General features: G+C 52.6%; 1 protein-coding gene across 1 annotated transcript in view; it reads left to right on the plus strand.

The window, feature by feature from the left end:
* cdk14 (cyclin dependent kinase 14) overlaps positions 1-27,791 on the plus strand; it is a 269,156-nt gene that overhangs the window by 143,462 nt on the left and 97,903 nt on the right. Inside the window, exons 9-10 of the mRNA XM_079240348.1 lie at positions 10,303-10,423; positions 19,264-19,357. Coding sequence (XP_079096474.1) covers positions 10,303-10,423; positions 19,264-19,357 — 215 coding nt within the window. The remainder of the gene's footprint in view (positions 1-10,302; positions 10,424-19,263; positions 19,358-27,791) is intronic.

Genomic DNA, 27,791 nt, shown 5'->3' on the forward strand with positions numbered 1-27,791 from the left:
TCTGTTCATCCATCCATCCATTTTTCAATCCATCCAACCATCCATTCTTCAATCCATCCATCTATCCATTCTTCTATCATCTATCCGTCCATCCATCCATCCATCCGTTCATCCATCCATCCATCCATCCATCTACCCATCCACTCATCCATCCATCTGTTCATCCATCCATCCATCCATCCGTTCATCCATCCATTCATTCTTCAATCCATCCATCTATCCATCCATCCATCCGTTCATCCATCCATCCATTTTTCAATCCATCCAACCATCCATCCATCCATTCTTCAATCCATCTATCCGTCCATCCTTCCATCCATCCAACCATCCATCCATCCATCCATCCATCAATCAGTCCATCAATTTTTCAATCCATCCATCCATTCATTCTTCAATCCATCCATCCATCCACCCATCCGTTCATCCATCCATCCATCCATCCATCCACCCATCCATCCATCCATCCATCCATCCATCCATCCATCCACCCATCCATCCATCCATCCATCCATCCATCCATCCATCCATCTTCTGCCGCTTATCCGGAGTCGGGTCGCGGGGGCAGCAGCCTAAGCAGGGAAGCCCAGACTTCCCTCTCCCCAGCCACTTTTGCCAACTCTGTGGGGATGATCCCGAGGCGTTCCCAGGCCAGCCGAGAGATGTAATCCCTCCACCGTGTCCTGGGTCTTCCCCGGGGTCTCCTCCCAGAGGGACGTGCCTGGAACACCTCACCAGGGAGGTCCAGGAGGCATCCTGACCAGATGCCCGAGCCACCTCAACTGGTTCCTCTCGATGCGGAGGAGCAGCGGCTCTACTCTGATCCCCTCCCGGATGACTGAGCTCCTCACCCTATCTCTAAGGGAGAGCCCGGCCACCCTGCGGAGGAAACCCATTTCAGCCGCCTGTATACGAGATCTGGTTCTTTCGGTCACGACCCACAGCTCATGACCATAGGTGAGGGGTAGGAACGTAGATCGACTGGTAAATCGAGAGCTTCACCTTCTGGCTCAGCTCCTTCTTCACCACGACAGACCGGCGCAGAGTCCGCATTACTGCAGACGCCGCACCGATCCGTCTGTCCATCTCCGATCCGCCTGTCGATCTCACGCTCCATCCTTCATTGATAGCGCTCCTCTTCATCACATCCTCTTCATCCCGTCTGCCTTCAAGTACCGGGTCGTCCTCGTCATCGGGTCCAACTTCTAGTTCCGTGTCAAACCTCCTTTTGAATTCTTGGTGTGACTGAAACCAGGTGGAAACGTTCCTCAGAGATTTGGCTCCATGTGGACATGAAGAATCTCAGGTCTGTGTCTGGTGACGGGTCATGAAGGTGTCTGTTCCAGAATCAGAACCATTCAGAACCAGTTTCATGTGGGTCTCCTGCACAGTCTAAACTGGTGACACATCTTTCAGGGTTTGATGGTTTTTCCGCAAATTTGCTTTTATTTTCTTCTCTGCTGCACCTGATGGGATACAATCTCCTGCACTTCATCCTGCTTTGTGTCGTCTGCACACACACACACACACACACACAGAGGATGCTTGTTAGTTGTTAGTGTTAGCAGCCCGATGACCTCTGTTCACAGTGAAACTGGTGTGTGTGGAAATTACAGCTCAGCTGTGATGAACGCTGCTCCAGCTTCTTCCTGTTGTCGGTGTTCTGACACCCCCCCCCCCATTTATCCTCCCCCCTGCTCCTCCTCCCCCCGGTTTATCCTCCCCCCTGCCCGTCTCGCTGCAGGGCAGGAAGCTTGGTTTTTTACTAAGTTAAATGCTTTAATTAAGCCCACCTCCCACTTGGGAAGAGACAGAGAGGCGACATCGGCCTCATTAGAGCTTCCTGTGTCCGCCACCATCTACACCATCGCTGCCAGTTCACCAGCTCCACCAGCTCCACCAGTTCCACCAGCTCCACCAGCTCCACCAGTTCCACCAGTTCCACCAGCTCCACCAGCTCCACCAGTTCCACCAGCTCCACCAGTTCCACCAGTTCCACCAGCTCCACCAGCTCCGCCAGCTCCACCAGTTCCACCAGCTCCACCAGCTCCACCAGTTCCACCAGTTCCACCAGCTCCACCAGCTCCGCCAGCTCCACCAGTTCCACCAGCTCCACCAGCTCCACCAGTTCCACCAGTTCCACCAGTTCCACCAGCTCCACCAGCTCCGCCAGCTCCACCAGTTCCACCAGCTCCACCAGCTCCACCAGCTCCACCAGTTCCACCAGTTCCACCAGTTCCACCAGCTCCACCAGTTCCACCAGTTCCGCCAGTTCCGCCAGCTCCGCCAGCTCCACCAGTTCCACCAGTTCCACCAGCTCCACCAGCTCCACCAGTTCCACCAGTTCCACCAGTTCCACCAGCTCCGCCAGCTCCACCAGCTCCACCAGTTCCACCAGCTCCACCAGCTCCACCAGCTCCACCAGTTCCACCAGCTCCACCAGTTCTACCAGCTCCACCAGTTCCACCAGCTCCGCCAGCTCCACCAGTTCCACCAGTTCCACCAGCTCCGCCAGCTCCACCAGTTCCACCAGTTCCACCAGCTCCGCCTGCTCCACCAGTTCCACCAGTTCCGCCAGCTCCGCCAGCTCCACCAGTTCCACCAGCTCCGCCAGCTCCACCAGCTCCACCAGTTCCACCAGCTCCGACAGCTCCACCAGTTCCACCAGTTCCACCAGCTCCACCAGTTCCACCAGCTCCGCCAGCTCCGCCAGCTCCACCAGCTCCACCAGGTCCACCAGCTCCGACAGCTCCACCAGTTCCACCAGTTCCACCAGCTCCGCCAGCTCCGCCAGCTCCACCAGCTCCACCAGTTCCACCAGCTCCGCCAGCTCCACCAGCTCCACCAGCTCCGCCAGTTCCACCAGTTCCACCAGCTCCGCCAGCTCCGCCAGCTCCACCAGCTCCACCAGTTCCACCAGCTCCACCAGTTCCACCAGCTCCACCAGCTCCACCAGTTCCACCAGTTCCACCAGCTCCACCAGCTCCACCAGTTCCACCAGCTCCACCAGTTCCACCAGCTCCGCCAGCTCCACCAGCTCCACCAGCTCCACCAGTTCCACCAGCTCCACCAGTTCCACCAGTTCCACCAGCTCCACCAGCTCCACCAGTTCCACCAGCTCCACCAGTTCCACCAGCTCCACCAGCTCCACCAGTTCCGCCAGCTCCACCAGCTCCACCAGTTCCACCAGCTCCACCAGTTCCGCCAGCTCCACCAGCTCCACCAGCTCCACCAGTTCCACCAGCTCCACCAGCTCCACCAGCTCCACCAGTTCCACCAGCTCCACCAGTTCCACCAGCTCCACCAGTTCCGCCAGCTCCACCAGTTCCACCAGCTCCACCAGCTCCACCACTAGCTGTTATGGACCTGTTTTCATGGAAGCTCGTCTTAATAAACCCCTCAGAAACTGTAAGAATTCAGCTCTGAGACATGAAGCAGGCTGACATTTAAAGGTGTTTTCTTCCTTTCACGCCAGTTGATGTTTTTTAATATTCGCATCCAACAGATATCTTATGGACCAATCAGAGAAGGCGTGTTGACGTATAGATCAGCGGTTGCAGCTCTGCAGACGACACTACGCTGCTGTTTCACTCAAACGTTGTACCGTCATGCTGACATCTTTATTATCTCGTCTCTGCTTCTTACAGCCAGCTGCTACAGCAGATCGTCCAGCTGTCCCACAGACGTCCCTAAGTCGTCCTGAAGCGGCCGGGGTTCAGATTCAGATCCTGAATTAAACCATGAAACACCCCAAACATTGATAATTAACTGCTGAATTACCGCGCAGCGTCTGCGTACGGCTGACGGATCATAGCTAGCACTGGTAAAACGTGTTTCTGTGCTCCAGCGTTGGGTTACACCGTCATTTCTCAGTTTCTCTTCCATGTTTATCTCACAAATTTAATAAGAAGCTCCAGAAATCTGGAAATGTGTGATCACTGTCTCCTTCGACCTCCATGGTGCATTCGGTGGTGACGCTGTAACCGCTCTTATGCAGACGCCATACAAGTGTAAATCCAGCTTCACCTTTATCTTCTTCACCTGTTTAGTCGTATCAGCTGGATTAGATGTGGCCAACTTCACATCGTCCACAGTCAGACCGGTAGATTTTCTGACAGCTGTAGAAAATGGAATATCACATAATCACACGTCCGGTCCGATGGCGTCGTTTAACTGCACCCTAAGCAGTGGAACAGTGGACCTCAGCTGCATGAGAGAACATGGCGGAACATGGTGGAACATGACAGAACATGGCGGAACATGGCGGAACATGGTGGAACATGACAGAACATGGCGGAACATGGCGGAACATGGTGGAACATGGTGGAACATGACAGAACATGGCGGAACATGACAGAACATGGCGGAACATGACAGAACATGGCGGAACATGGCGGAACATGGTGGAACATGAGATAACATGGCGGAACAAGGTGGAACATAGCGGAACATGACAGAACATGACAGAACATGGCGGAACATGACGGAACATGGCGGAACAAGGCGGAACATAGCGGAACATGACAGAACATGACAGAACATGGCGGAACATGACGGAACATGGTGGAACATGGCGGAACATGGTGGAACATGGCGGAACATGGTGGAACATGACAGAACATGGCGGAACATGGCGGAACATGGTGGAACATGACAGAACATGGCGGAACATAGCGGAACATGGTGGAACATGGTGGAACATGACAGAACATGGCGGAACATGACAGAACATGGCGGAACATGGCGGAACATGACAGAACATGGCGGAACATGACAGAACATGGCGGAACATGACAGAACATGGCGGAACATGGCGGAACATGACAGAACATGGCGGAACATGACAGAACATGGCGGAACATGGTGGAACATGAGATAACATGGCGGAACAAGGCGGAACATAGCGGAACATGACAGAACATGGCGGAACATGACAGAACATGGCGGAACATGACAGAACATGGCGGAACATGGCGGAACATGGTGGAACATGAGATAACAAGGCGGAACATGGCGGAACAAGGCGGAACATAGCGGAACATGACAGAACATGACAGAACATGGCGGAACATGGTGGAACATGAGATAACAAGGCGGAACATGGCGGAACAAGGCGGAACATAGCGGAACATGACAGAACATGACAGAACATGGTGGAACATGACAGAACATGGCGGAACATGACAGAACATGGCGGAACATGACAGAACATGGCGGAACATGGTGGAACATGAGATAACAAGGCGGAACATGGCGGAACAAGGCGGAACATAGCGGAACATGACAGAACATGACAGAACATGGCGGAACATGGTGGAACATGGCGGAACATGGCGGAACATGAGATAACAAGGCGGAACATAGCGGAACAAGGCGGAACATGGCGGAACATGGTGGAACATGAGATAACAAGGCGGAACATAGCGGAACAAGGCGGAACATAGCGGAACATGGCGGAACATGACAGAACATGACAGAACATGGCGGAACATGGCGGAACATGGTGGAACATGGTGGAACATGGCGGAACATGACAGAACATGACAGAACATGGCGGAGCATGGCGGAACATGGCGGAACATGGTGGAACATGGCGGAACATGACAGAACATGGCAGAACATGGCAGAACATGGCGGAACATGACAGAACATGGCGGAACATGACGGAACATGGCGGAACATGGTGGAACATGGCGGAACATGACAGAACATGGCGGAACATGACGGAACATGGCGGAACATGGTGGAACATGGCAGAACATGACAGAACATGGCAGAACATGGTGGAGCATGGCGGAGCATGGCGGAACATGACGGAACATGGCGGCACATGGCGGCACATGACGGAACATGACAGAACATGACAGAACATGGCGGAACATGGCGGAGCATGGCGGAGCATGGCGGAACATGGCGGAACATGACAGAACATGGCGGAACATGGCGGAACATGACAGAACATGACAGAACATGGCGGAACATGACGGAACATGGCGGAACATGACGGAACATGGCGGAACATGACGGAACATGGAGGAACATGGCGAAACATGGCGAAACAAAGCAGAACATGGTGGAACATGACAGAACATGGCAGACTGCGGTGGTAAAATACAGAATGTTAACATCATAAAAAAAATAAATAAATAAAAAATTTTAAAAATTTTAAAAAAAAGAATGTTAACATCCGCTTCAGACAATATAATAATAAAAATAGTGAATCACTTATTAGGGTTGCCACCAAGCTGCAGACTTCTGCAATTTAAAGTGAAGCCTATGTGGAAGTGCATAAAACTGCAGTTCCCCCTTCATCCACTAGGGGCTCCAAATCAGAGCAAATCCCCATAGACTCCCATGTTAAAAAGACCAACTTCACAGAAGAAATAAACATGTTTACAGCAGGAATAAACAAGTTTACAGTAGAAATAAACAAGTTTACAGTAGAAATAAACATGTTTACAGCAGAAATAAACATGTTTACAGCAGAAATAAACATGTTTACATCAGAAATAAACATGTTTACAGCAGAAATAAACATGTTTACAGCCTGCTAGAAAAAAAACATTTTAGGTTTAATAGGTCAGGGAAGTGAATTTTTTTCTAACTTTCCCGTTTAGAAGTAATGTCATCGCCTATCCTTTTGATTGACAGCTATTCAATCTCCCGCTTCAAGAAGTAGGATAACCGTGGTTTTTAGCCGGTTAACAGTGTGACTTAACCCTGCTTACTTCTGTTAGCTGGTTAGCTTCTGTTATCTTCAGGTTAGCTCGGTTAGCTCTTAGCTACAGGCAGGTCAGAGTTTGCTAGATGATCCCACCCCCCTCTCAGCTCCACCTCTTTGCCCATTTGTGTATCTTCCGGGAGAGACGACATGCTTGGTGACGATGAGAACCGCCCATTTCAGCTCTTCAGAAACCTACGGGTGACGTCCTACACGTCAGTCGCACACATCAACAGTAAATCTAAAGATAATTCACAAAATAAAACACAGAAAGTACAACAGCCAGCAAAATTGTATTTCAGGTTGAATCTGTGCCTCCGTGTTGGGCAGTCACGGTTGCCTAGAGACAGACATGACTCATCTGCATGTCTCAGAAGATCCACACCTTCAAATATGTAACCTGGTATTCAGTTTGATTCATTGATTACTTGATCACCCCTTTAAGACACCAGCAGAAAACATACCACTGCTGTCGGTGCCCCTCCCACCATGGTGGGCGACCCTCATTGTATTTCTGAAAGATCACAACCCTGCACGTGCTCCTAAAGACAGCGTTTCAGGCAGCATCTGAGGGTGAATCTGTTCAAATAACAGAAATAGATCTGCCACCATTGCTTCTAATTGTTCCCGATTTGGCCACACTTGCTATATGTTTTGTAATATTTACTCCGAAGACCATAAAACTAAGCAGACATACAGAGAACATATCTGTATCTCACTGGAAATGTTTCCATTGTCTCAGTAAAATCTCGTAACATTACACAACAAAATGTATAAAAACCGATACGTTAGCTTAAAGCTAACGTCTATGGAGAATACCATTGGAAAGCTAGCGGTTAGCATGCAAACAGATAAACCAGGGATTTTAACAACCTTATCTATCAGCAACTGTTTAACTCAGAAATATGGTCTGCTTCAAATTAAAAATTGACTAGAAAATTTACACAATTGTTTTCTAGCCATAAAGGAGAACTTGAAAAACATCTGGCAACAGAAAAACTTTTGGTTTACTGCATTAAACGTCACCAGTAGATGGCTGCTTAGCTAGTTGTTTATATGTTCATGATCACTATGAATATCAGTATATCAACACTAATTTCTGACATTAATTTATATAAACAAGGAGTTATTATATTATCTGACTGCTTGTACAGCAGCAATGTGCTGTAATAAAGGAAACTGATGGTGATACATCTTAAAATTGTATCAGTAATAATAGAATTGTTAGTACAATATTGCCTGTGATATCATTATCGAGATATTTTTACTGTGATATAATTTTTTGGCATATCTGCCACCTCTAAGCGGATTCATGTGGTGATGAAGGCAGCACCTTCCATCCCATCTCACCTCCCGCCAGCATGAATATTATGGACGCTCACATTAATCTGATTCTTTTCTACGTTCAACTTCTAACTAAACATGTTCCGGTGGAGGTAACAGCGGCGCTCTGGGTTGAAATGTCACATGATCCGGTCACAGCGGTGTGGTAATGAAGGCTTTTCCAAACCCACCCAACTTCTAAACCTGCTTGAGGCTGAAACTGGACCCTGCTGGACCTGGATCCTGCTGGACCTGGATCCTGCTGGACCTAGATCCTGCTGGACCTGGATCCTGCTGGACCTGGATCCTGCTGGACCTGGATCCTGCTGGACCTAGATCCTGCTGGATCTGGATCCTGCTGGACCTAGATGCTGCTGGACCTGGACCCTGCTGGACCTAGATCCTGCTGGACCTGGATCCTGCTGGACCTAGATCCTGCTGGATCTGGATCCTGCTGGACCTAGATGCTGCTGGACCTGGATCCTGCTGGACCTAGATCCTGCTGGACCTGGATCCTGCTGGACCTAGATCCTGCTGGATCTGGATCCTGCTGGACCTGGATCCTGCTGGACCTAGATCCTGCTGGACCTGGATCCTGTTGGACCTAGATGCTGCTGGACCTGGATCCTGCTGGACCTAGATCCTGCTGGACCTGGATCCTGTTGGACCTAGATGCTGCTGGACCTGGATCCTGCTGGACCTAGATCCTGCTGGATCTGGATCCTGCTGGACCTAGATGCTGCTGGACCTGGACCCTGCTGGACCTAGATCCTGCTGGACCTGGATCCTGCTGGACCTAGATCCTGCTGGATCTGGATCCTGCTGGACCTAGATGCTGCTGGACCTGGATCCTGCTGGACCTAGATCCTGCTGGACCTGGATCCTGCGGGACCTAGATCCTGCTGGATCTGGATCCTGCTGGATCTGGATCCTGCTGGACCTAGATCCTGCTGGACCTGGATCCTGCTGGACCTGGACCCTGCTGGACCTAGATCCTGCTGGACCTAGATCCTGCTGGACCTAGATCCTGCTGGATCTGGATCCTGCTGGACCTGGATCCTGCTGGACCTGGACCCTGCTGGACCTGGATCCTGCTGGACCTAGATCCTGCTGGACCTGGATCCTGTTGGACCTAGATGCTGCTGGACCTGGATCCTGCTGGACCTAGATCCTGCTGGACCTGGATCCTGCTGGACCTGGACCCTGCTGGACCTGGATCCTGCTGGACCTAGATCCTGCTGGACCAGGATCCTGCTGGACCTGGATCCTGCTGGACCTGGATCCTGCTGGACCTGGATCCTGCTGGACCTAGATCCTGCTGGATCTGGATCCTGCTGGACCTGGATCCTGCTGGACCTAGATCCTGCTGGACCTAGATCCTGTTGGACCTAGATGCTGCTGGACCTGGATCCTGCTGGACCTAGATGCTGCTGGACCTGGATCCTGCTGGACCTAGATCCTGCTGGACCTGGATCCTGCTGGACCTGGACCCTGCTGGACCTGGATCCTGCTGGACCTAGATGCTGCTGGACCAGGACCAGCAGCGAAGGCCAGAAATTCATGAGAATCCAGATGTTTTTAGGTTTTCCTGTTGAATTGTAGAGCCTGTCTGCAAACATCAGTAGAAACCATTCATCTGCATCCTGGAGGTTTGGGGATTTATAGCTGTAGATTCAGGTTCATCTTCCTCCTGGGACGGAAGGTAACGATGTTACTGATCTCTCTGGGTCGAGCTGGCTCAGTCGGTCCCGTGGAGCCGCCATCCTGCAGGTTTAGGGTGTTTCTCTGTTTCAACGCAGCAGATTCTAATAAGCAGATCAGCTGCTGGAGGAACATCTAAAACATGCAGGACCAAACTTGCCTCTTCCCCACCAAACTGAACAGGCAGTCTGCCTGCTCTATGGTGGCCCTGGAGGGACACGTGTCACATTGAAAAACCCCAAACTATGTCAGTAGCAGATGTTCTGCTGCCTCGATGTCCAGAAATCCTGTAAATGCTCCTTCATCATCATGATGTTGAAGATTCCTCTGATGTCCTGTCAGTCAGGAACATCCGCCAGGTGTGATGAAGACATGATCCCTCTTTTCCGAGATGATGTCCATGAGCTGGTCTTTCTATCCCACCCGTCCACCTTCATCTTCTCTGTTCTCCCTCACAGCTTGCAGTGTCCTGGTTTTATTCCTGGATGGTGGTTTGCATGATTCTCCTCTCTCTGAGGATCATTTAGAGTTCTAACACGCCTCCCTCTCTGTCTCTCCAGGACTGGCCAGGGCCAAGTCAGTGCCCAGCCATACCTACTCCAACGAGGTGGTCACCCTGTGGTACCGGCCTCCAGATGTCCTGCTGGGATCCACCGACTACTCCACCTGCCTGGACATGTGGTGGGTTTCATTTAGCCCTGAGCTCAGACACAAACCGGTTTAAACCTGCCTGCATGCAGGACGGAGCTCCTGCATGCAGGCAGGTTTGTTTGTTTTGCTTCACAGGTGTCTGCATTCCCATCACACTGGACTCGGTCCGGTTGGTGACTCGGTCTGGTTGGTGACTCGGTCTGGTTGGAGACTGGGTCCGGTTGGAGACTCGGTCCGGTTGGAGACTGAGTCCGGTTGGAGACTCGGTCCGGTTGGTGACTCGGTCTGGTTGGAGACTGGGTCCGGTTGGAGACTCGGTCCGGTTGGAGACTGAGTCCGGTTGGAGACTCAGTCTGGTTGGAGACTGGGTCCGGTTGGAGAGTGGGTCCGGTTGGAGACTCAGTCTGGTTGGAGACTCAGTCTGGTTGGAGACTGGGTCCGGTTGGAGACTGAGTCCGGTTGGAGACTCGGTCCGGTTGGAGACTGAGTCCGGTTGGAGACTCGGTCTGGTTGGAGACTGGGTCCGGTTGGAGACTCAGTCTGGTTGGAGACTTGGTCTGGTTGGAGACTGGGTCCGGTTGGAGACTGGGTCGGGTTGGTGACTCGGTCCGGTTGGAGACTGGGTCCGGTTGGTGACTCGGTCCGGTTGGAGACTGGGTCCGGTTGGTGACTCGGTCCGGTTGGAGACTGGGTCCAGTTGGAGACTGGGTCCGGTTGGAGACTCGGTCTGGTTGGAGACTCAGTCCGGTTGGAGACTGGGTCCGGTTGGAGACTCAGTCCGGTTGGAGACTCGGTCTGGTTGGAGACTCAGTCCGGTTGGAGACTGGGTCCGGTTGGAGACTCAGTCCGGTTGGAGACTCAGTCTGGTTGGTGACTCGGTCCGGTTGGTGACTCGGTCCGGTTGGAGAGTGGGTCCGGTTGGAGACTCAGTCTGGTTGGAGACTCAGTCCGGTTGGAGACTGGGTCCAGTTGGAAACTCGGTCCGGTTGGTGACTCGGTCTGGTTCGAGACTGGGTCCGGTTGGAGACTCGGTCTGGTTGGAGACTCAGTCTGGTTGGAGACTGGGTCCGGTTGGAGACTCAGTCTGGTTGGAGACTGGGTCCGGTTGGAGACTGAGTCCGGTTGGAGACTCAGTCTGGTTGGAGACTGGGTCCGGTTGGAGACTCGGTCCGGTTGGAGACTGAGTCCGGTTGGAGACTCAGTCTGGTTGGAGACTGGGTCCGGTTGGAGACTCAGTCTGGTTGGAGACTCGGTCTGGTTGGAGACTGGGTCCGGTTGGAGACTCGGTCCGGTTGGAGACTGAGTCCGGTTGGAGACTCAGTCTGGTTGGAGACTGGGTCTGGTTGGAGACTCGGTCTGGTTCGAGACTGGGTCCGGTTGGAGACTGGGTCGGGTTGGTGACTCGGTCCGGTTGGAGACTGGGTCCAGTTGGAGACTGGGTCCGGTTGGAGACTCAGTCCGGTTGGAGACTCGGTCTGGTTGGAGACTCAGTCCGGTTGGAGACTCGGTCCGGTTGGTGACTCGGTCCGGTTGGAGACTCGGTCTGGTTGGTGACTCGGTCCGGTTGGTGACTCGGTCCGGTTGGAGACTCAGTCCGGTTGGAGACTCAGTCTGGTTGGAGACTCAGTCCGGTTGGAGACTGGGTCCAGTTGGAAACTCGGTCTGGTTGGAGACTTGGTCTGGTTCGAGTCTGGGTCCGGTTGGAGACTCGGACTGGTTGGAGACTCAGTCTGGTTGGAGACTGGGTCCGGTTGGAGACTGAGTCCGGTTGGAGACTCAGTCTGGTTGGAGACTGGGTCTGGTTGGAGACTCGGTCCGGTTGGAGACTGAGTCCGGTTGGAGACTCAGTCTGGTTGGAGACTGGGTCCGGTTGGAGACTCAGTCTGGTTGGAGACTCGGTCTGGTTGGAGACTGGGTCCGGTTGGAGACTCGGTCCGGTTGGAGACTGAGTCCGGTTGGAGACTGGGTCGGGTTGGTGACTCGGTCCGGTTGGAGACTGGGTCCGGTTGGTGACTCGGTCCGGTTGGAGACTGGGTCCAGTTGGAGACTGGGTCCGGTTGGAGACTCGGTCTGGTTGGAGACTCAGTCCGGTTGGAGACTGGGTCCGGTTGGAGACTGGGTCCGGTTGGAGACTCGGTCTGGTTGGAGACTCAGTCCGGTTGGAGACTGGGTCCGGTTGGAGACTCAGTCCGGTTGGAGACTCGGTCTGGTTGGAGACTGGGTCCGGTTGGAGACTCAGTCTGGTTGGAGACTCGGTCTGGTTGGAGACTGGGTCCGGTTGGAGACTCGGTCCGGTTGGAGACTGAGTCCGGTTGGAGACTCAGTCTGGTTGGAGACTGGGTCTGGTTGGAGACTCGGTCTGGTTCGAGACTGGGTCCGGTTGGAGACTGGGTCGGGTTGGTGACTCGGTCCGGTTGGAGACTGGGTCCAGTTGGAGACTGGGTCCGGTTGGAGACTCAGTCCGGTTGGAGACTCGGTCTGGTTGGAGAGTCAGTCCGGTTGGAGACTCGGTCCGGTTGGTGACTCGGTCCGGTTGGAGACTCGGTCTGGTTGGTGACTCGGTCCGGTTGGTGACTCGGTCCGGTTGGAGACTCGGTCCGGTTGGAGACTCAGTCTGGTTGGAGACTCAGTCCGGTTGGAGACTGGGTCCAGTTGGAAACTCGGTCTGGTTGGAGACTTGGTCTGGTTCGAGTCTGGGTCCGGTTGGAGACTCGGACTGGTTGGAGACTCAGTCTGGTTGGAGACTGGGTCCGGTTGGAGACTCAGTCTGGTTGGAGACTGGGTCCGGTTGGAGACTGGGTCCGGTTGGAGACTGAGTCCGGTTGGAGACTCAGTCTGGTTGGAGACTGGGTCCGGTTGGAGACTCAGTCTGGTTGGAGACTCGGTCTGGTTGGAGACTGGGTCCGGTTGGAGACTCGGTCCGGTTGGAGACTGAGTCCGGTTGGAGACTGGGTCGGGTTGGTGACTCGGTCCGGTTGGAGACTGGGTCCGGTTGGTGACTCGGTCCGGTTGGAGACTGGGTCCAGTTGGAGACTGGGTCCGGTTGGAGACTCGGTCTGGTTGGAGACTCAGTCCGGTTGGAGACTGGGTCCGGTTGGAGACTCGGTCTGGTTGGAGACTCAGTCCGGTTGGAGACTGGGTCCGGTTGGAGACTCAGTCCGGTTGGAGACTCGGTCTGGTTGGTGACTCGGTCCGGTTGGTGACTCGGTCCGGTTGGAGAGTGGGTCCGGTTGGAGACTCAGTCCGGTTGGAGACTCAGTCCGGTTGGAGACTGGGTCCAGTTGGAAACTCGGTCTGGTTGGAGACTTGGTCTGGTTCGAGACTGGGTCCGGTTGGAGACTCGGTCTGGTTGGAGACTCGGTCTGGTTGGAGACTCAGTCTGGTTGGAGACTGGGTCCGGTTGGAGACTCAGTCTGGTTGGAGACTGGGTCCGGTTGGAGACTGGGTCCGGTTGGAGACTGAGTCCGGTTGGAGACTCAGTCTGGTTGGAGACTGGGTCCGGTTGGAGACTCAGTCTGGTTGGAGACTCGGTCTGGTTGGAGACTGGGTCCGGTTGGAGACTCGGTCCGGTTGGAGACTGAGTCCGGTTGGAGACTGGGTCGGGTTGGTGACTCGGTCCGGTTGGAGACTGGGTCCGGTTGGTGACTCGGTCCGGTTGGAGACTGGGTCCAGTTGGAGACTGGGTCCGGTTGGAGACTCGGTCTGGTTGGAGACTCAGTCCGGTTGGAGACTGGGTCCGGTTGGAGACTCGGTCTGGTTGGAGACTCAGTCCGGTTGGAGACTGGGTCCGGTTGGAGACTCGGTCTGGTTGGAGACTCAGTCCGGTTGGAGACTGGGTCCGGTTGGAGACTCAGTCCGGTTGGAGACTCGGTCTGGTTGGTGACTCGGTCCGGTTGGTGACTCGGTCCGGTTGGAGAGTGGGTCCGGTTGGAGACTGGGTCGGGTTGGAGACTCAGTCCGGTTGGAGACTGGGTCCAGTTGGAAACTCGGTCTGGTTGGAGACTTGGTCTGGTTCGAGACTGGGTCCGGTTGGAGACTCGGTCTGGTTGGAGACTCAGTCTGGTTGGAGACTCGGTCTGGTTGGAGACTCAGTCTGGTTGGAGACTGGGTCCGGTTGGAGACTCAGTCCGGTTGGTGACTCGGTCCGGTTGGAGACTTGGTCTGGTTCGAGACTGGGTCCGGTTGGAGACTCGGTCTGGTTGGAGACTCAGTCTGGTTGGAGACTCGGTCTGGTTGGAGACTCAGTCTGGTTGGAGACTGGGTCCGGTTGGAGACTCAGTCTGGTTGGAGACTCAGTCTGGTTGGAGACTGGGTCCGGTTGGTGACTCGGTCCGGTTGGAGACTGGGTCCGTTTGGAGACTCAGTCCGGTTGGAGACTGGGTCTGGTTGGAGACTCAGTCTGGTTGGAGACTGGGTCCGGTTGGAGACTCAGTCTGGTTGGAGACTGGGTCCGGTTGGAGACTCAGTCTGGTTGGAGACTGGGTCCGGTTGGTGACTGGGTCTGGTTGGAGACTCGGTCTGGTTCGAGACTGGGTCCGGTTGGAGACTGGGTCGGGTTGGTGACTCGGTCCGGTTGGAGACTGGGTCCGGTTGGTGACTCGGTCCGGTTGGAGACTGGGTCCAGTTGGAGACTGGGTCCGGTTGGAGACTCGGTCTGGTTGGAGACTCAGTCCGGTTGGAGACTGGGTCCGGTTGGAGACTCGGTCTGGTTGGAGACTCAGTCCGGTTGGAGACTGGGTCCGGTTGGAGACTCAGTCCGGTTGGAGACTCGGTCTGGTTGGAGACTCAGTCCGGTTGGAGACTGGGTCCGGTTGGAGACTCAGTCCGGTTGGAGACTCGGTCTGGTTGGTGACTCGGTCCGGTTGGTGACTCGGTCCGGTTGGAGAGTGGGTCCGGTTGGAGACTGGGTCCGGTTGGAGACTCAGTCTGGTTGGTGACTCGGTCCCGTTGGAGACTGGGTAATGGTGATGAAGATAATGATGATGATGAGGGTGATGAGGATGATGATGAGGGTGATGATGATGATGATGAGGATGATGATGATGATGATGATGAGGGTGATGATGATGATGAGGATGATGAGGATGATGATGAGGGTGATGATGATGATGAGGATGATGAGGATTATGATGAGGGTGATGATGATGATGAGGGTGATGATGATGATGATGAGGATGATGATGAGGGTGATGATGATGATGATGAGGATGATGATGAGGATGATGATGAGGGTGATGATGAGGGTGATGATGATGATGATGAGGATGATGATGAGGGTGATGATGATGATGATGAGGATGATGATGAGGGTGATGATGAGGGTGATGATGATGATGATGAGGATGATGATGAGGGTGATGAGGATGATGAGGATGATGATGAGGGTGATGATGATGATGATGATGATGATGATGAGGGTGATGATGATGATGAGGGTGATGATGATGATGATGAGGGTGATGATGATGATGATAAGGGTGATGATGATGATGATGATGATGATAAGGGTGATGATTTTGATGATGATGATAAGGGTGATGATGATGACGGTGATGATGATGATGATGATGATGATGATGATGATGATTATGATGATGATGACGGTGATGATGAAGGCTCTTGCAGCAGGCTAACCTGGAACAGCTTCTGGAAAAGAGGAACATGGTTCTGCAAGACAAGATGATGTCATTGTGAGTTCTTCTTCTGCTGTCTGCACATGGCAGCAGGTCCTCCGAGCCTGGGAATCGTTTCCTTTTCTTCTTCGTGTCTGACTCCGGTGAGACGAAGTTTGAGTGGACGGTGCCTCTCCAGGTGGAAATGATGAAACATTTCCCGTCTTTAACCACAAAGCTACTGTGAGGTTCTCTGGACTCACCTCGACTCCACAGCAGCGTTTCCACATGGAGCGTTTCAGCTTGCAGGATGGAGCGGAGCAGGGCTCCAGGGTCCGAGCAGGCAGCTGTTCTCAGGTTAGCAAATCCACAAGATGTCTGTCCTCCCATAGAGCCCCATGTGTCACTGTGCCCCCCCCCCCCCACCCCTCACCCTGCTCACTCAGAATCCAGTCGTCCGTGAAGAAGCAGCGTCTGCAGGACCCAGGAGGTTGTTTAGATCTGTCCTCCTGCCTGGAGCTGCATCCATCACAGCAGACTGCAGGTTAGAGGCTGCAAGGACATGATGGAGGGGGATGGGGGGAAGGGAGGGAGAGGGGGAGGGGGAGATGGGGGTACGGGGGTAGGGGGAACAGGAGGGGGGGGGGGGGGGGGGGGGGGGGGGCGGGTTCTTTCACCTTCCTGCACAGCTCTGTGATACAATCCTTCTGAGAGGAGGCTTTATGTTACTGTCAGAGAGGAAAGTAGAGATGTTTTCCCAAGACTGGACCTGGACCTGGACCGGACCAGTACTAGAACAATAACCAGGACCAGGGCCTCAACAATAACCAGGACCAGGACCAGGACTAGGACCAGAACCAGAACCTAGACCAGAACCAAGCATACAAAAAAACAGTCCCTGACAAGCTTGGACTCGCTATCAGGTCAACTTTACTTCCCAGCAGCAGATAAACATCATGTCACATGATCATTCTGAGACATTTTATCATCTGATGCAGCAACATGGAGCTTTTACTGGTTCAACTGGGAGCAGGTGGGGAACCTAACTGGGTGTAAAAGGAGCATTTCAGAGTCTGCCAGATGGAAAGATGGACAGAACTTCAACAGTCTGAGACAAACTGGATCTAAAAGTCCAGAAACATGTTCCTCAGATGTTGAAGTTCTACAGAGCAGAAGCTCATCTACATATTCAGAGAATCAGGAAGAATCTCTGTATGTCGGGGACAAGGCTGGATGCTGGTGATCTTCTGCATTATAACATGATTCTCTACTGGAAACCAGTGCATGGACTCAGGAAGCTTCCAGAAACCAGTGTGAACCCAGTTCAGGCTGAAATCCACACATGCAGGTTAAAGCTCCATCATATGTGAAGAGGATCCAGAAACACGCCGTCTTCTCTGGACCAAAGCTCATTTAAAATGTTCTGAGTGGAAACCTGGATGAAGATGTGGAATAGTTTGTGGACAGCATGGACGGCGTGTCCTGCAGACTAAAGAGGAGAGGGAGCATCCAGCTTGTTATCAGCCTGCATCTCTGATGGGATGGGGTTGCATTAGTGCCGATGGCGTGGGCAGCTTCCACATCTGGGAAGCTCCATCAATGCTGGAAAGTCCAGTACGTCTCACACTGCTGCAGAGGATGGTGGTCCTGATGGGGAGGTCCACAGATCAACTTCTGCTTGTGGTTCCTAAGACGAAGCGTAAACTGAGAGGTGACCGAGCTTTTTCTGTTATTGGTCCCAAGTTGTGGAATAAGCTGCCCCTGTACATTAGACAGGCTGAATCGCTTCTTGTTTTTAAGTCTTGTCTGAAGACTCATTTTTTCTCTTTGGCGTTTTACTAATTTAAAGGGTTGTTTTACTATTAACAATGTGCTGATGCTCCAATTATGATGTAAATATGTATGTTTTATTGTTTCTTCTGTACAGCACTTTGGTCAACTTTGTTGTTTTTAACGGTGCTTTATAAATAAACTGGATTGGATTGGATTGGATGATGGTGTTCCTGATGGAGAGGATGGTGTTCCTGATGGAGAGGATGGTGGTCCTGATGGGGATGATGGTGGTCCTGATGGGGATGATGATGGTCCTGATGGGGATGATGGTGGTCCTGATGGAGAGGATGGTGGTCCTGATGGGGATGATGGTGGTCCTGATGGAGAGGATGGTGGTCCTGATGGGGATGATGATGGTCCTGATGGGGATGATGGTGGTCCTGATGGGGATGATGGTGGTCCTGATGGAGAGGATGGTGGTCCTGATGGGGATGATGGTGGTCCTGATGGGGATGATGATGGTCCTGATGGGGATGATGGTGGTCCTGATGGGGATGATGGTGTTCCTGATGGAGAGGATGGCGGTCCTAATGGGGATGATGGTGGTCCTGATGGGGATGATGGTGGTCCTAATGGGGATGATGGTGGTCCTGATGGGGATGATGGTGGTCCTAATGGGGATGATGGTGGTCCTGATGGGGATGATGGTGGTCCTGATGGGGATGATGGTGGTCCTGATGGGGATGATGGTGGTCCTAATGGGGATGATGGTGGTCCTGATGGGGATGATGGTGGTCCTGATGGGGATGATGGTGGTCCTGATGGGGATGATGGTGGTCCTAATGGGGATGATGGTGGTCCTGATGGGGATGATGGTGGTCCTGATGGGGATGATGGTGGTCCTAATGGGGATGATGGTGGTCCTGATGGGGATGATGGTGGTCCTGATGGGGATGATGATGGTCCTGATGGGGATGATGGTGGTCCTAATGGGGATGATGGTGGTCCTGATGGGGATGATGGTGGTCCTGATGGGGATGATGATGGTCCTGATGGGGATGATGGTGGTCCTAATGGGGATGATGGTGGTCCTGATGGGGATGATGGTGGTCCTGATGGGGATGATGGTGGTCCTGATGGGGATGATGGTGGTCCTGATGGGGATGATGGTGGTCCTAATGGGGATGATGATGGTCCTGATGGGGATGATGGTGGTCCTGATGGGGATGATGGTGGTCCTAATGGGGATGATGGTGGTCCTGATGGGGATGATGGTGGTCCTGATGGGGATGATGGTGGTCCTAATGGGGATGATGATGGTCCTGATGGGGATGATGGTGGTCCTGTTGGGGAGGATGATGAAACCCATTCCTGCTGCTTGGTTTAAACTGTGTAACCTGGATTTTTCTGTCGGATCAGGACAGACGACGGGAATTTAGAAGCAGATTAAATGAACCGTGTTTTAATGTCTCTTCTGTCTTCCAGGGGAGTCGGCTGCATCTTCATTGAGATGATTCAAGGAGTGGCAGCTTTTCCTGGGATGAAGGACATCCAGGACCAGTTGGAGAGGATTTTCCTGGTGAGTTACTGATGCAGGATAAATTCATTCACCTGTCTCCTCTATGTGGATACAAAATAGTTCAGATTTCAGGTTTTTCCAACATTAAAAACATTAAACCAGAACAAAATCTATAACCTTTAATAACCTGAAAAACAAGCTGATCTGTCGGAGCAAACTGAAATTCCACCCAAAACTGATGAAGAGAAATCCAGTCCTGCAGTCTGCAGGACGTTCTGGTTATGTGGAGACAACCTCCAGGTGTCTGGAAGGTCTGGTCCTACATGTGGAGACAACCTCCAGGTGTCTGGAAGGTCTGGTCCTACATGTGGAGACAACCTCCAGGTGTCTGGAAGTTCTGGTCCTACATGTGGAGACAACCTCCAGGTGTCTGGAAGGTCTGGTCCTACATGTGGAGACAACCTCCAGGTGTCTGGAAGTTCTGGTCCTACATGTGGAGACAACCTCCAGGTGTCTGGAAGGTCTGGTCCTACATGTGGAGACAACCTCCAGGTGTCTGGAAGGTCTGGTCCTACATGTGGAGACAACCTCCAGGTGTCTGGAAGGTCTGGTCCTACATGTGGAGACAACCTCCAGGTGTCTGGAAGTTCTGGTCCAGATCAGCTAAAGAAGAAAGTTCTGGAACGTTACGTCTTGAACCAGAACCTAAACCCATCAGAAATGTGTTTAAACCACAACGAACCCTTTGTTTAAGGGCTTGTTCACACTGCTGCTGTCTGGTCCTCTCCATCGGACCATGGTCGGATTCCAGGGACAGTTCGATCCGTTTACGGCAGTATGAACACCAACCGCGCTCTGATGCGGACCACAGAAGCAGACTCCGGTCTGGTTGAACGCCGGGGTCTCAGCCGGCTTGCTCGCGGTCTAGACCACCTCCATATAGTCTGCAGTTTATTCATTCATCCAGAGACCCGGTTCCAGCTGGGTTCTCCATCCTGAATCAGGCGAGGAGCAGCGGAAACATGGAGGCCGGCACGGCGACAAGCTTTGGAAATCCTCCTGCAGGACTTCACAGTAAAGGTCTGATCAGTAAAACACTCGCTGTGTCCACAACAACAAGAGCGTTTTGTCGTGATCCAACGTTCGGAGCCCAGGACGGAAGACGAGTCCACCTCCCTCTCTTGTGTGTTTCTCTGCTTTTTACACTTCAGCATCAATATTTCAAAGTGATCTGCGATCTCATGAATTGTTTAAAATGCAGATCTGTCATCCTCCACCTAATTTCATCCGCACTCTGCTAATCAAGGTGAAGTGTAACGGGGCAGACATAATGGATTTATAGTCACTGGAAGGGCCTGAATAATTAATGTGGAGAAAACTGCAGAAATGAGGATATGAAATGGAAAAAGTCCAGCTGGTGTTTGCCTCTGGGCTGGAGGATGAAGATACGCATCTGGGTCTGGGATGAAGGGATGAAGAGAGGTGGAGGAATCCCAGCAGCCAGGGGGTCTCTCACACAGCTAGCAGGAGAGGGAGATGGAAGGAGAATGCTTCTTATTGATTGTCTTTTATGCCAGAAGGGGAAAAGGGCTCCGGTTCATCTCTGAGACACAAAGACTCAGCTTGATGGGAGGAGAAGGCCAGACAGATGAGGCCCAGCTGCGTAATCATCCCCACTTCGGTCTCTTTTCCTGAAAAATGTTTAAATGTCCAATAAGACAAAGGAGGAGGCGTAGTTTAACAGCAGTTTGTTGCAAAGCAGCACCCTTCTTACAGGGAGGGTGCTGCTTTGTGCCAGCAGAAACCATACTCCTGGCACAAAGCAGGAGAATGGATGGATGAACAACAAACACTCTGGACTCATTTATTCCAGGAGAGGGTCATGCATGTTGGAGGAGAAGGGAGGTGAGAATCTGAGCTTTCAAAGCTTTCCATAGTAAAGACACTTAGTACCTGCAGATTTAAAGATTTCATCTCAACATGGACGAGCTTTGCAAACCAAGGTCCTTCCTGGGGTTTCTCCGTATTTCCTGTTAGACGGACACGTTGTGGAGATGGGGTCACATGGCAGCGTGCGCATCGTCTTCACACTCACCTGTCCAGGTTCTGAACATTCGTTGGCCAACAGGATCAGCTAAAGTTGCTGATGCGCCCAGCGGTGTGCTGTCGGCGCGGCCTGCCTGGTGGCAGCAGGCGACCACACAGCAATGGAGGCGTACAGAACCCATTGCTCTGTACAACTGCAGCAAATGCTAATGTCCACGTTGTAAAGTCAGATTTAGATGCTACATGTGGTGCTACAGAGTGTTGGGCATGCTGGGAGTTGACTGGTTTGCAACCAGTGTCTGAAGAACTGCTCTGAGGCACCGAAGCTGATGGGAAAGTGGTTTAAAATGGACAGGATCAAATCGTCTGCGTATAGTGAGACTTTGTGTTTAGCATCGAACTGTTTGATGCCTCCTGAATGTCGCTGTGAAACAAAAGTTGGCCACCTCATTCGAGCACATGACATTCTGTTTCATGTTTGTTCTGTACTGTTAGCAGACATTATTTTAGGAAGGATTATTCTTGCACTTAAATACGTGCGGATTGAGCTCACATCGGTTTGAATTTTGGTCCTTTTTATGCAGAGAGTGTGGTCTCTTCATGCTAGCATAGGTTTGCTACTCTGGTTCCTTCCCACAGTCAAAACCTGCGCTCTCCATTGACTTTATTAGGTCCACCTTACCAGAACCAGGTAGTGTCCTGCATTAATTCGTGCTGTGGAAACATTCCCCAGAGGTTTGTCTCCATGTCGACATGAAGCATCACGCAGCTGCTGCACATCATGATGGGAACCTCCCGTCCAGGCAGGATGGATCCATGTTGTCATGATGTTTCCAGCAGATTCTGATCCTACCATGTGAATGTGGAGCTGAACTGGAGACTCATCAGACCAGCAACGTTTCTCCATCTTCTATTGTCCAGTTCTGGTGAGTCTGTGTGAATTGTAGCCTCAGTCTGCTGTTCTTACTGACAGGAGGGAACCCGGTGTGGTCTTCTGCTGGTTCTGGTCCAACTGGTGCTGCTGGACCATCATCTGGAAACCCTGGAGATGGTTGTGGCTGAAAATCCCAGTAAACACTCAGAACCACAACCTTAAATCTCCTTTCTTCCTCATTCTGATGCTCGGTGTGAATCGCAGGAAGTTGTCTTCACCACGGCAACGTAACTAAATGCTGCCGTGTGATTGGCTGATCAGATATTTGGGTTGGGTTGGTGACGAGTGCATGCATTGTGTCTACTGATGATTCTGGACTGACCAGTCTGTGATTAGGCTGGTTTGTTCTGGTGCAGGAGGAGGTGAACAGAGGAAGACTGGAATTCCTCTGTTATCATCCAGGAGCTGATTCACATTAATATATTCCAGCAACCAGACAGCCTTTCTTATTTAAATCACGCTCAGATGTTGTGTGGACTCAGCTGTCAGCTTCCAGGTGAAATCCAGACAAATATGAAAATGAGTAGCGTAGCTGTCAGCGTGGTCCAGTGGTTGACATTTCCGTCCATCATGGCCGCTCTGTCTGATGAGGCAGGTCGGAGTGTGGATGTGAAGGGCACCATCAGAGAGATGTGCGCTCAGAAGTATCTAAAAGGGTGCATCGTGTGAAAAGAAGGAGCGAAAGGTCAGCCGCCATGGAGGTTTGAGAAGCATATCCCATCAGGAGTGGAGTCATGCAGATGGTCTGGGGTGGTCCGAGCCTTCGGACTGGTGGGACGTTAACAGGGACACATTAGTTGTCTTTTTACCAGAAAAACATGAACTTAAAGCAGAAACCAGGTCCTGCAAATGGAAAGTCGAGGATGGGTTGAATACGACGTGGATCTGCAGAGAGGAAACCTTCCTTCTGACAGCAGCAGCGCCGCTGTCTCAGTATCCATGACGACATATAGACTGTCATTCCCTGGGCTTACAACGGCCCCTGCAAAGCTGCGCGTGCACGTGGCGCTGCGTGTGCACATACTTTTATTTATTCATCATGTCTGCTGCAGCCTCCAGTAATGGAATTACTGGTCATACTGGTATCTTTAGGTGGATGTTAGCATGGCTTTTGTGTCTGACACACGTGCACGCGTGCACGTCTGTGTGAATGAAAGTGGGGTGCATGAGGTGGAGCGGATCTGAACCGTCAAGAGGAGGATGTTTATGGATGAGGCGTTACAGGAACGTACTCTGAAGGCCTCTGATGACGACACAGTTTATGTTGTGAATTATTGATACAAACAGCAGGTTTGTCGTAATGTCTGACGCTGCTGCACGTTTGTGCTGAAATTAAGAATTTACTGTCATTTATTACTTTTCACTTCGAATTCACCTCATTTATCCAACCTCCTCGTGCACAGATTAGTGCATGAGAATGTTTTTACACAGGTGGTGGAATTTTCCATCTTGTACCTAAACCTGGAAAACATCCGAAGAGCTCCGACATGCATGTGCACAGAATGATGTGGTGGAAGAGAGAAACTGCTGTGTTCCAACCATAGACTGTATCTAAAAAGATGGGCGGAGCCTCCGTGACGTCACCCGCAGGTTTCTGAAGAGCTGAATTGAAGCTCGGTGGGCGGTTCCTACCATCACCATGTTGGCAGGGGCATGCGTGTCGTCTCGCCCGGAAAATACAAATATGGGCAAAGAGGTGGAGCTGAGAGGGGGGCTGTGACCGTCATGGTGGATGATTGACATCGAGCGAACTCCGAGCTTTCTGTAGCTAAGAGCTAACCGAGCTAACCTGGAGATAACAGGAGCTAACCAGCTAACGGAGGTAAGCGGGCTAAAGCTAAGTCATGTTGTTAACCGGCTAAAAACCGTGGTTGTTCTACGTTCTTCTGACTTCAAGCAGGAGATCGGGTACCTGTCAATCAAAAGGACACGCCCCTAAATATGACGAACTTTGAGATTAAATTACTTTTAAACGGACGGAGTTAGGAAAAAATTCACTCCCCCCACAGTTGTCATGAAGGTAAACCTGACCTATTAAACCTAAAATGCATTTTTGAACCAGGCTGTAAACATGTTTATTTCTGCTGTAAACATGTTTATTTCTGCTGTAAACATGTTTATTCCTGCTGTAAACATATTTATTCCTGCTGTAAACATGTTTATTTCTGCTGTAAACATGTTTATTCCTGCTGTGAAGTTGGTCTTTTTAACATGGGAGTCTATGGGGATTTGCTCTGTTTTGCAGCCCCTAGTGGATGAAGGGGGAACTGCAGGTTTCAGCACTTCCGCATAGGCTTCACTTTTAACCGCCGGAGGTTACCGCTTGGTTTTTGCAGGTTTGGCAGCGATCTCAGCTTTCTGTGTTTATTTCATTTAAATAATATTTAGCCAGTAGTCAGAGATAAACCAAACATGCTGCTTCATTGGCTTTAAAAGACACGTGAACCAGAATGAGGACATGGTCTGGATGTCCTGAGCGTCATCAAACAGCTGACTGGAACCTCTTCATCCCAACGCTTTCTGCTGGAGAATGACCGACACCAACAGAATGGATCATTCTCTGTGGTTAGAAAGTCCGACTGGTGCTCCTGTAGGGGACACTTCTGTGTCTTCGGGTATGATGGGTGGAGTGACCATCCCCTCATTCTCGTTGTGTGACACGCAGAATTACCCTGGTTACGTCATGTTTACATCCATCAGACTAATCATCAATGGCGAACTGGGAAATGTTTGTACTGCAAAATAACTGACCCTCGTCATCCAAACAAAACATTGGAACCAGGCAGAAAATTGTGACTTTGGGTGGAACTGCTCCCACAGCTCCATGAGAACCAGTTTTACTGGATGTGCGTTAGATCCTGGTGGAAAGAAGTTTGGAGGCGAACGTGAAGCATAAATTCGTCCTTTGGCGTCTGGTTTGGCGGATGTTGGTCCCAGCGGGATGAAATGGAGATATTTGAACTCTGTGTGAGGTCTACTTCACATGGAGGGGCGTCTTAACTGCATCTGCTGGCGGTAGAAATGAGATTTATTAGCTTTTAGTGAACATTCTGGATTTTCTGTGGACACGCCTACATTTACATGACTGACCTGATGCTGGCCCTGTGATACCAGACGGTCCCAGAGCCGCCGCTCATGCAGGTGGCAGTAGTTCTGCAGGTGGCAGTAGGTCTGCAGGTGTCAGTAGGTCTGCAGGTGGCAGTAGGTCTGCAGGTGGCAGCAGGACTGCAGGTGGCAGTAGGTTGCAGGTGGCAGCAGGTGGCAGTAGGTGGCGGTAGGGCTGCAGGTGGCAGTAGGACTGCAGGTGGCAGTAGGACTGGAGGAGGCAGTAGGTCTGCAGGTGGCAGTAGGTCTGCAGGTGGCAGCAGGACTGCAGGTGGCAGCAGGACTGCAGGTGGTAGTAGGTTGCAGGTGGCAGCAGGTGGCAGCAGGTGGCAGTAGGTCTGCAGGTGGCAGTAGGTCTGCAGGTGGCAGCAGAACTGCAGGTGGCAGTAGGTTGCAGGTGGCAGCAGGTGGCAGTAGGTGGCGGTAGGGCTGCAGGTGGCAGTAGGACTGCAGGTGGCAGTAGGACTGGAGGAGGCAGTAGGTCTGCAGGTGGCAGTAGGTTGCAGGTGGCAGTAGGACTGCAGGTGGCAGTAGGACTGGAGGAGGCAGTAGGTCTGCAGGTGGCAGTAGGTTGCAGGTGGCAGTAGGTTGCAGGTGGCAGTAGGTCTGCAGGTGGCAGTAGGTTGCAGGTGGCAGTAGGTCTGCAGGTGGCAGCAGGTGGCAGCAGGTCTGCAGGTGGCAGTAGGTCTGCAGGTGGCACTAGGGCTGCAGGTGGCAGTAGGACAGTAGGTGGCAGTAGGGTCTGCAGGTGGTTGCAGGTGGCAGTAGGGCAGCAGGTGGCAGTAGTGCTGCAGGTGGCAGCAGGTGGCAGTAGGTGGCGGTAGGGCTGCAGGTGGCAGTAGGTCTGCAGGTGGCAGTAGGTCTGCAGGTGGCAGCAGGTGGCGGTAGGGCTGCAGGTGGCAGTAGGTCTGCAGGTGGTTGCAGGTGGCAGTAGGGCAGCAGGTGGCAGTAGTGCTGCAGGTGTCAGTAGGTCTGCAGGTGGCAGTAGGTCTGCAGGTGGCAGCAGGTGGCAGTAGGTGGTGGTAGTGCTGCAGGTGTCAGTAGGTCTGCAGGTGTCAGTAGGTCTGCAGGTGGCAGTAGGTCTGATGGTGGCAGCAGGTGGCAGTTGGTGGTGGTAGTGCTGCAGGTGTCAGTAGGTCTGCAGGTGTCAGTAGGTCTGCAGGTGGCAGTAGGTCTGCAGGTGGCAGCAGGTGGCAGCAGGTGGCAGCAGGTGGCGGTAGGTCTGCAAGTGGCAGTAGGACTGCATGTGGCAGTAGGACTGCAGGTGGCAGTAGGTCTGCAAGTGGCAGGAGGACTGCATGTGGCAGTAGGTCTGCAGGTGGCAGTAGGGCTGCAGGTGGCAGTAGGTCTGCAGGTGGCAGTAGGGCTGCAGGTGGCAGTAGGTCTGCAGGTGGCAGTAGGACTGCAGGTGGCGGTAGGTCTGCAGGTGGCGGTAAGTCAGCAAGTGGCAGTAGGACTGCAGGTGGCAGTAGGTCTGCAGGTGGCAGTAGGACTGCAGGTGGCAGTAGGTCTGCAAGTGGCAGTAGGACTGCAGGTGGCAGTAGGTCTGCAGGTGGCAGTAGGTCTGCAAGTGGCAGTAGGTCTGCAAGTGGCAGTAGGACTGCAGGTGGCAGTAGGACTGCAGGTGGCGGTAAGTCAGCAAGTGGCAGTAGGTCTGCAGGTGGCAGTAGGACTGCAGGTGGCAGTAAGTCTGCATGTGACAGTAGGTCTGCAGGTGGCAGTAGGACTGCAGGTGGCAGTAGGTCTGCATGTGGCAGTAGGTCTGCAGGTGGCAGTAGGACTGCACGTGGCAGTAGGTCTGCATGTGGCAGTAAGTCAGCAAGTGGCAGTAGGACTGCATGTGGCAGTAGGTCTGCAGGTGGCAGTAGGACTGCAGGTGGCAGTAGGTCTGCATGTGGCAGTAAGTCAGCAGGTGGCAGTAGGTCTGCAGGTGGCAGTAGGTCTGCAAGTGTCAGTAGGACTGCAGGTGGCAGTAGGTCTGCAGGTGACAGTAGGTCTGCAGGTGTCAGTAGGACTGCAGGTGTCAGTGGGTCTGCAGGTGGCAGTAGGACTGCAGGTGGCAGTAGGTCTGCAGGTGGCAGTAGGACTGCAAGTGTCAGTGGGTCTGCAGGTGACAGTAGGTCTGCAGGTGGCAGTAGGACTGCAAGTGTCAGTGGGTCTGCAGGTGGCAGTAGGACTGCAGGTGGCAGTAGGTCTGCAGGTGGCAGTAGGTCTGCAGGTGGCAGTAGGACTGCAAGTGTCAGTGGGTCTGCAGGTGACAGTAGGACTGCAGGTGATAGTAGGTCTGCAGGTGGCAGTAGGTCTGCAGGTGGCAGCAGGTCTGCAGGTGGCAGCAGGACTGCAGGTGGCAGTAGGACTGCAGGTGGCAGTAGGACTGCAGGTGTCAGCAGGACTGCAGGTGGCAGTAGG

This window comes from Telmatherina bonti (genome assembly GCF_933228915.1).
Source record: "Telmatherina bonti genome assembly, chromosome: 5".
Classification (NCBI taxonomy): Eukaryota; Metazoa; Chordata; class Actinopteri; order Atheriniformes; family Telmatherinidae; genus Telmatherina; species Telmatherina bonti.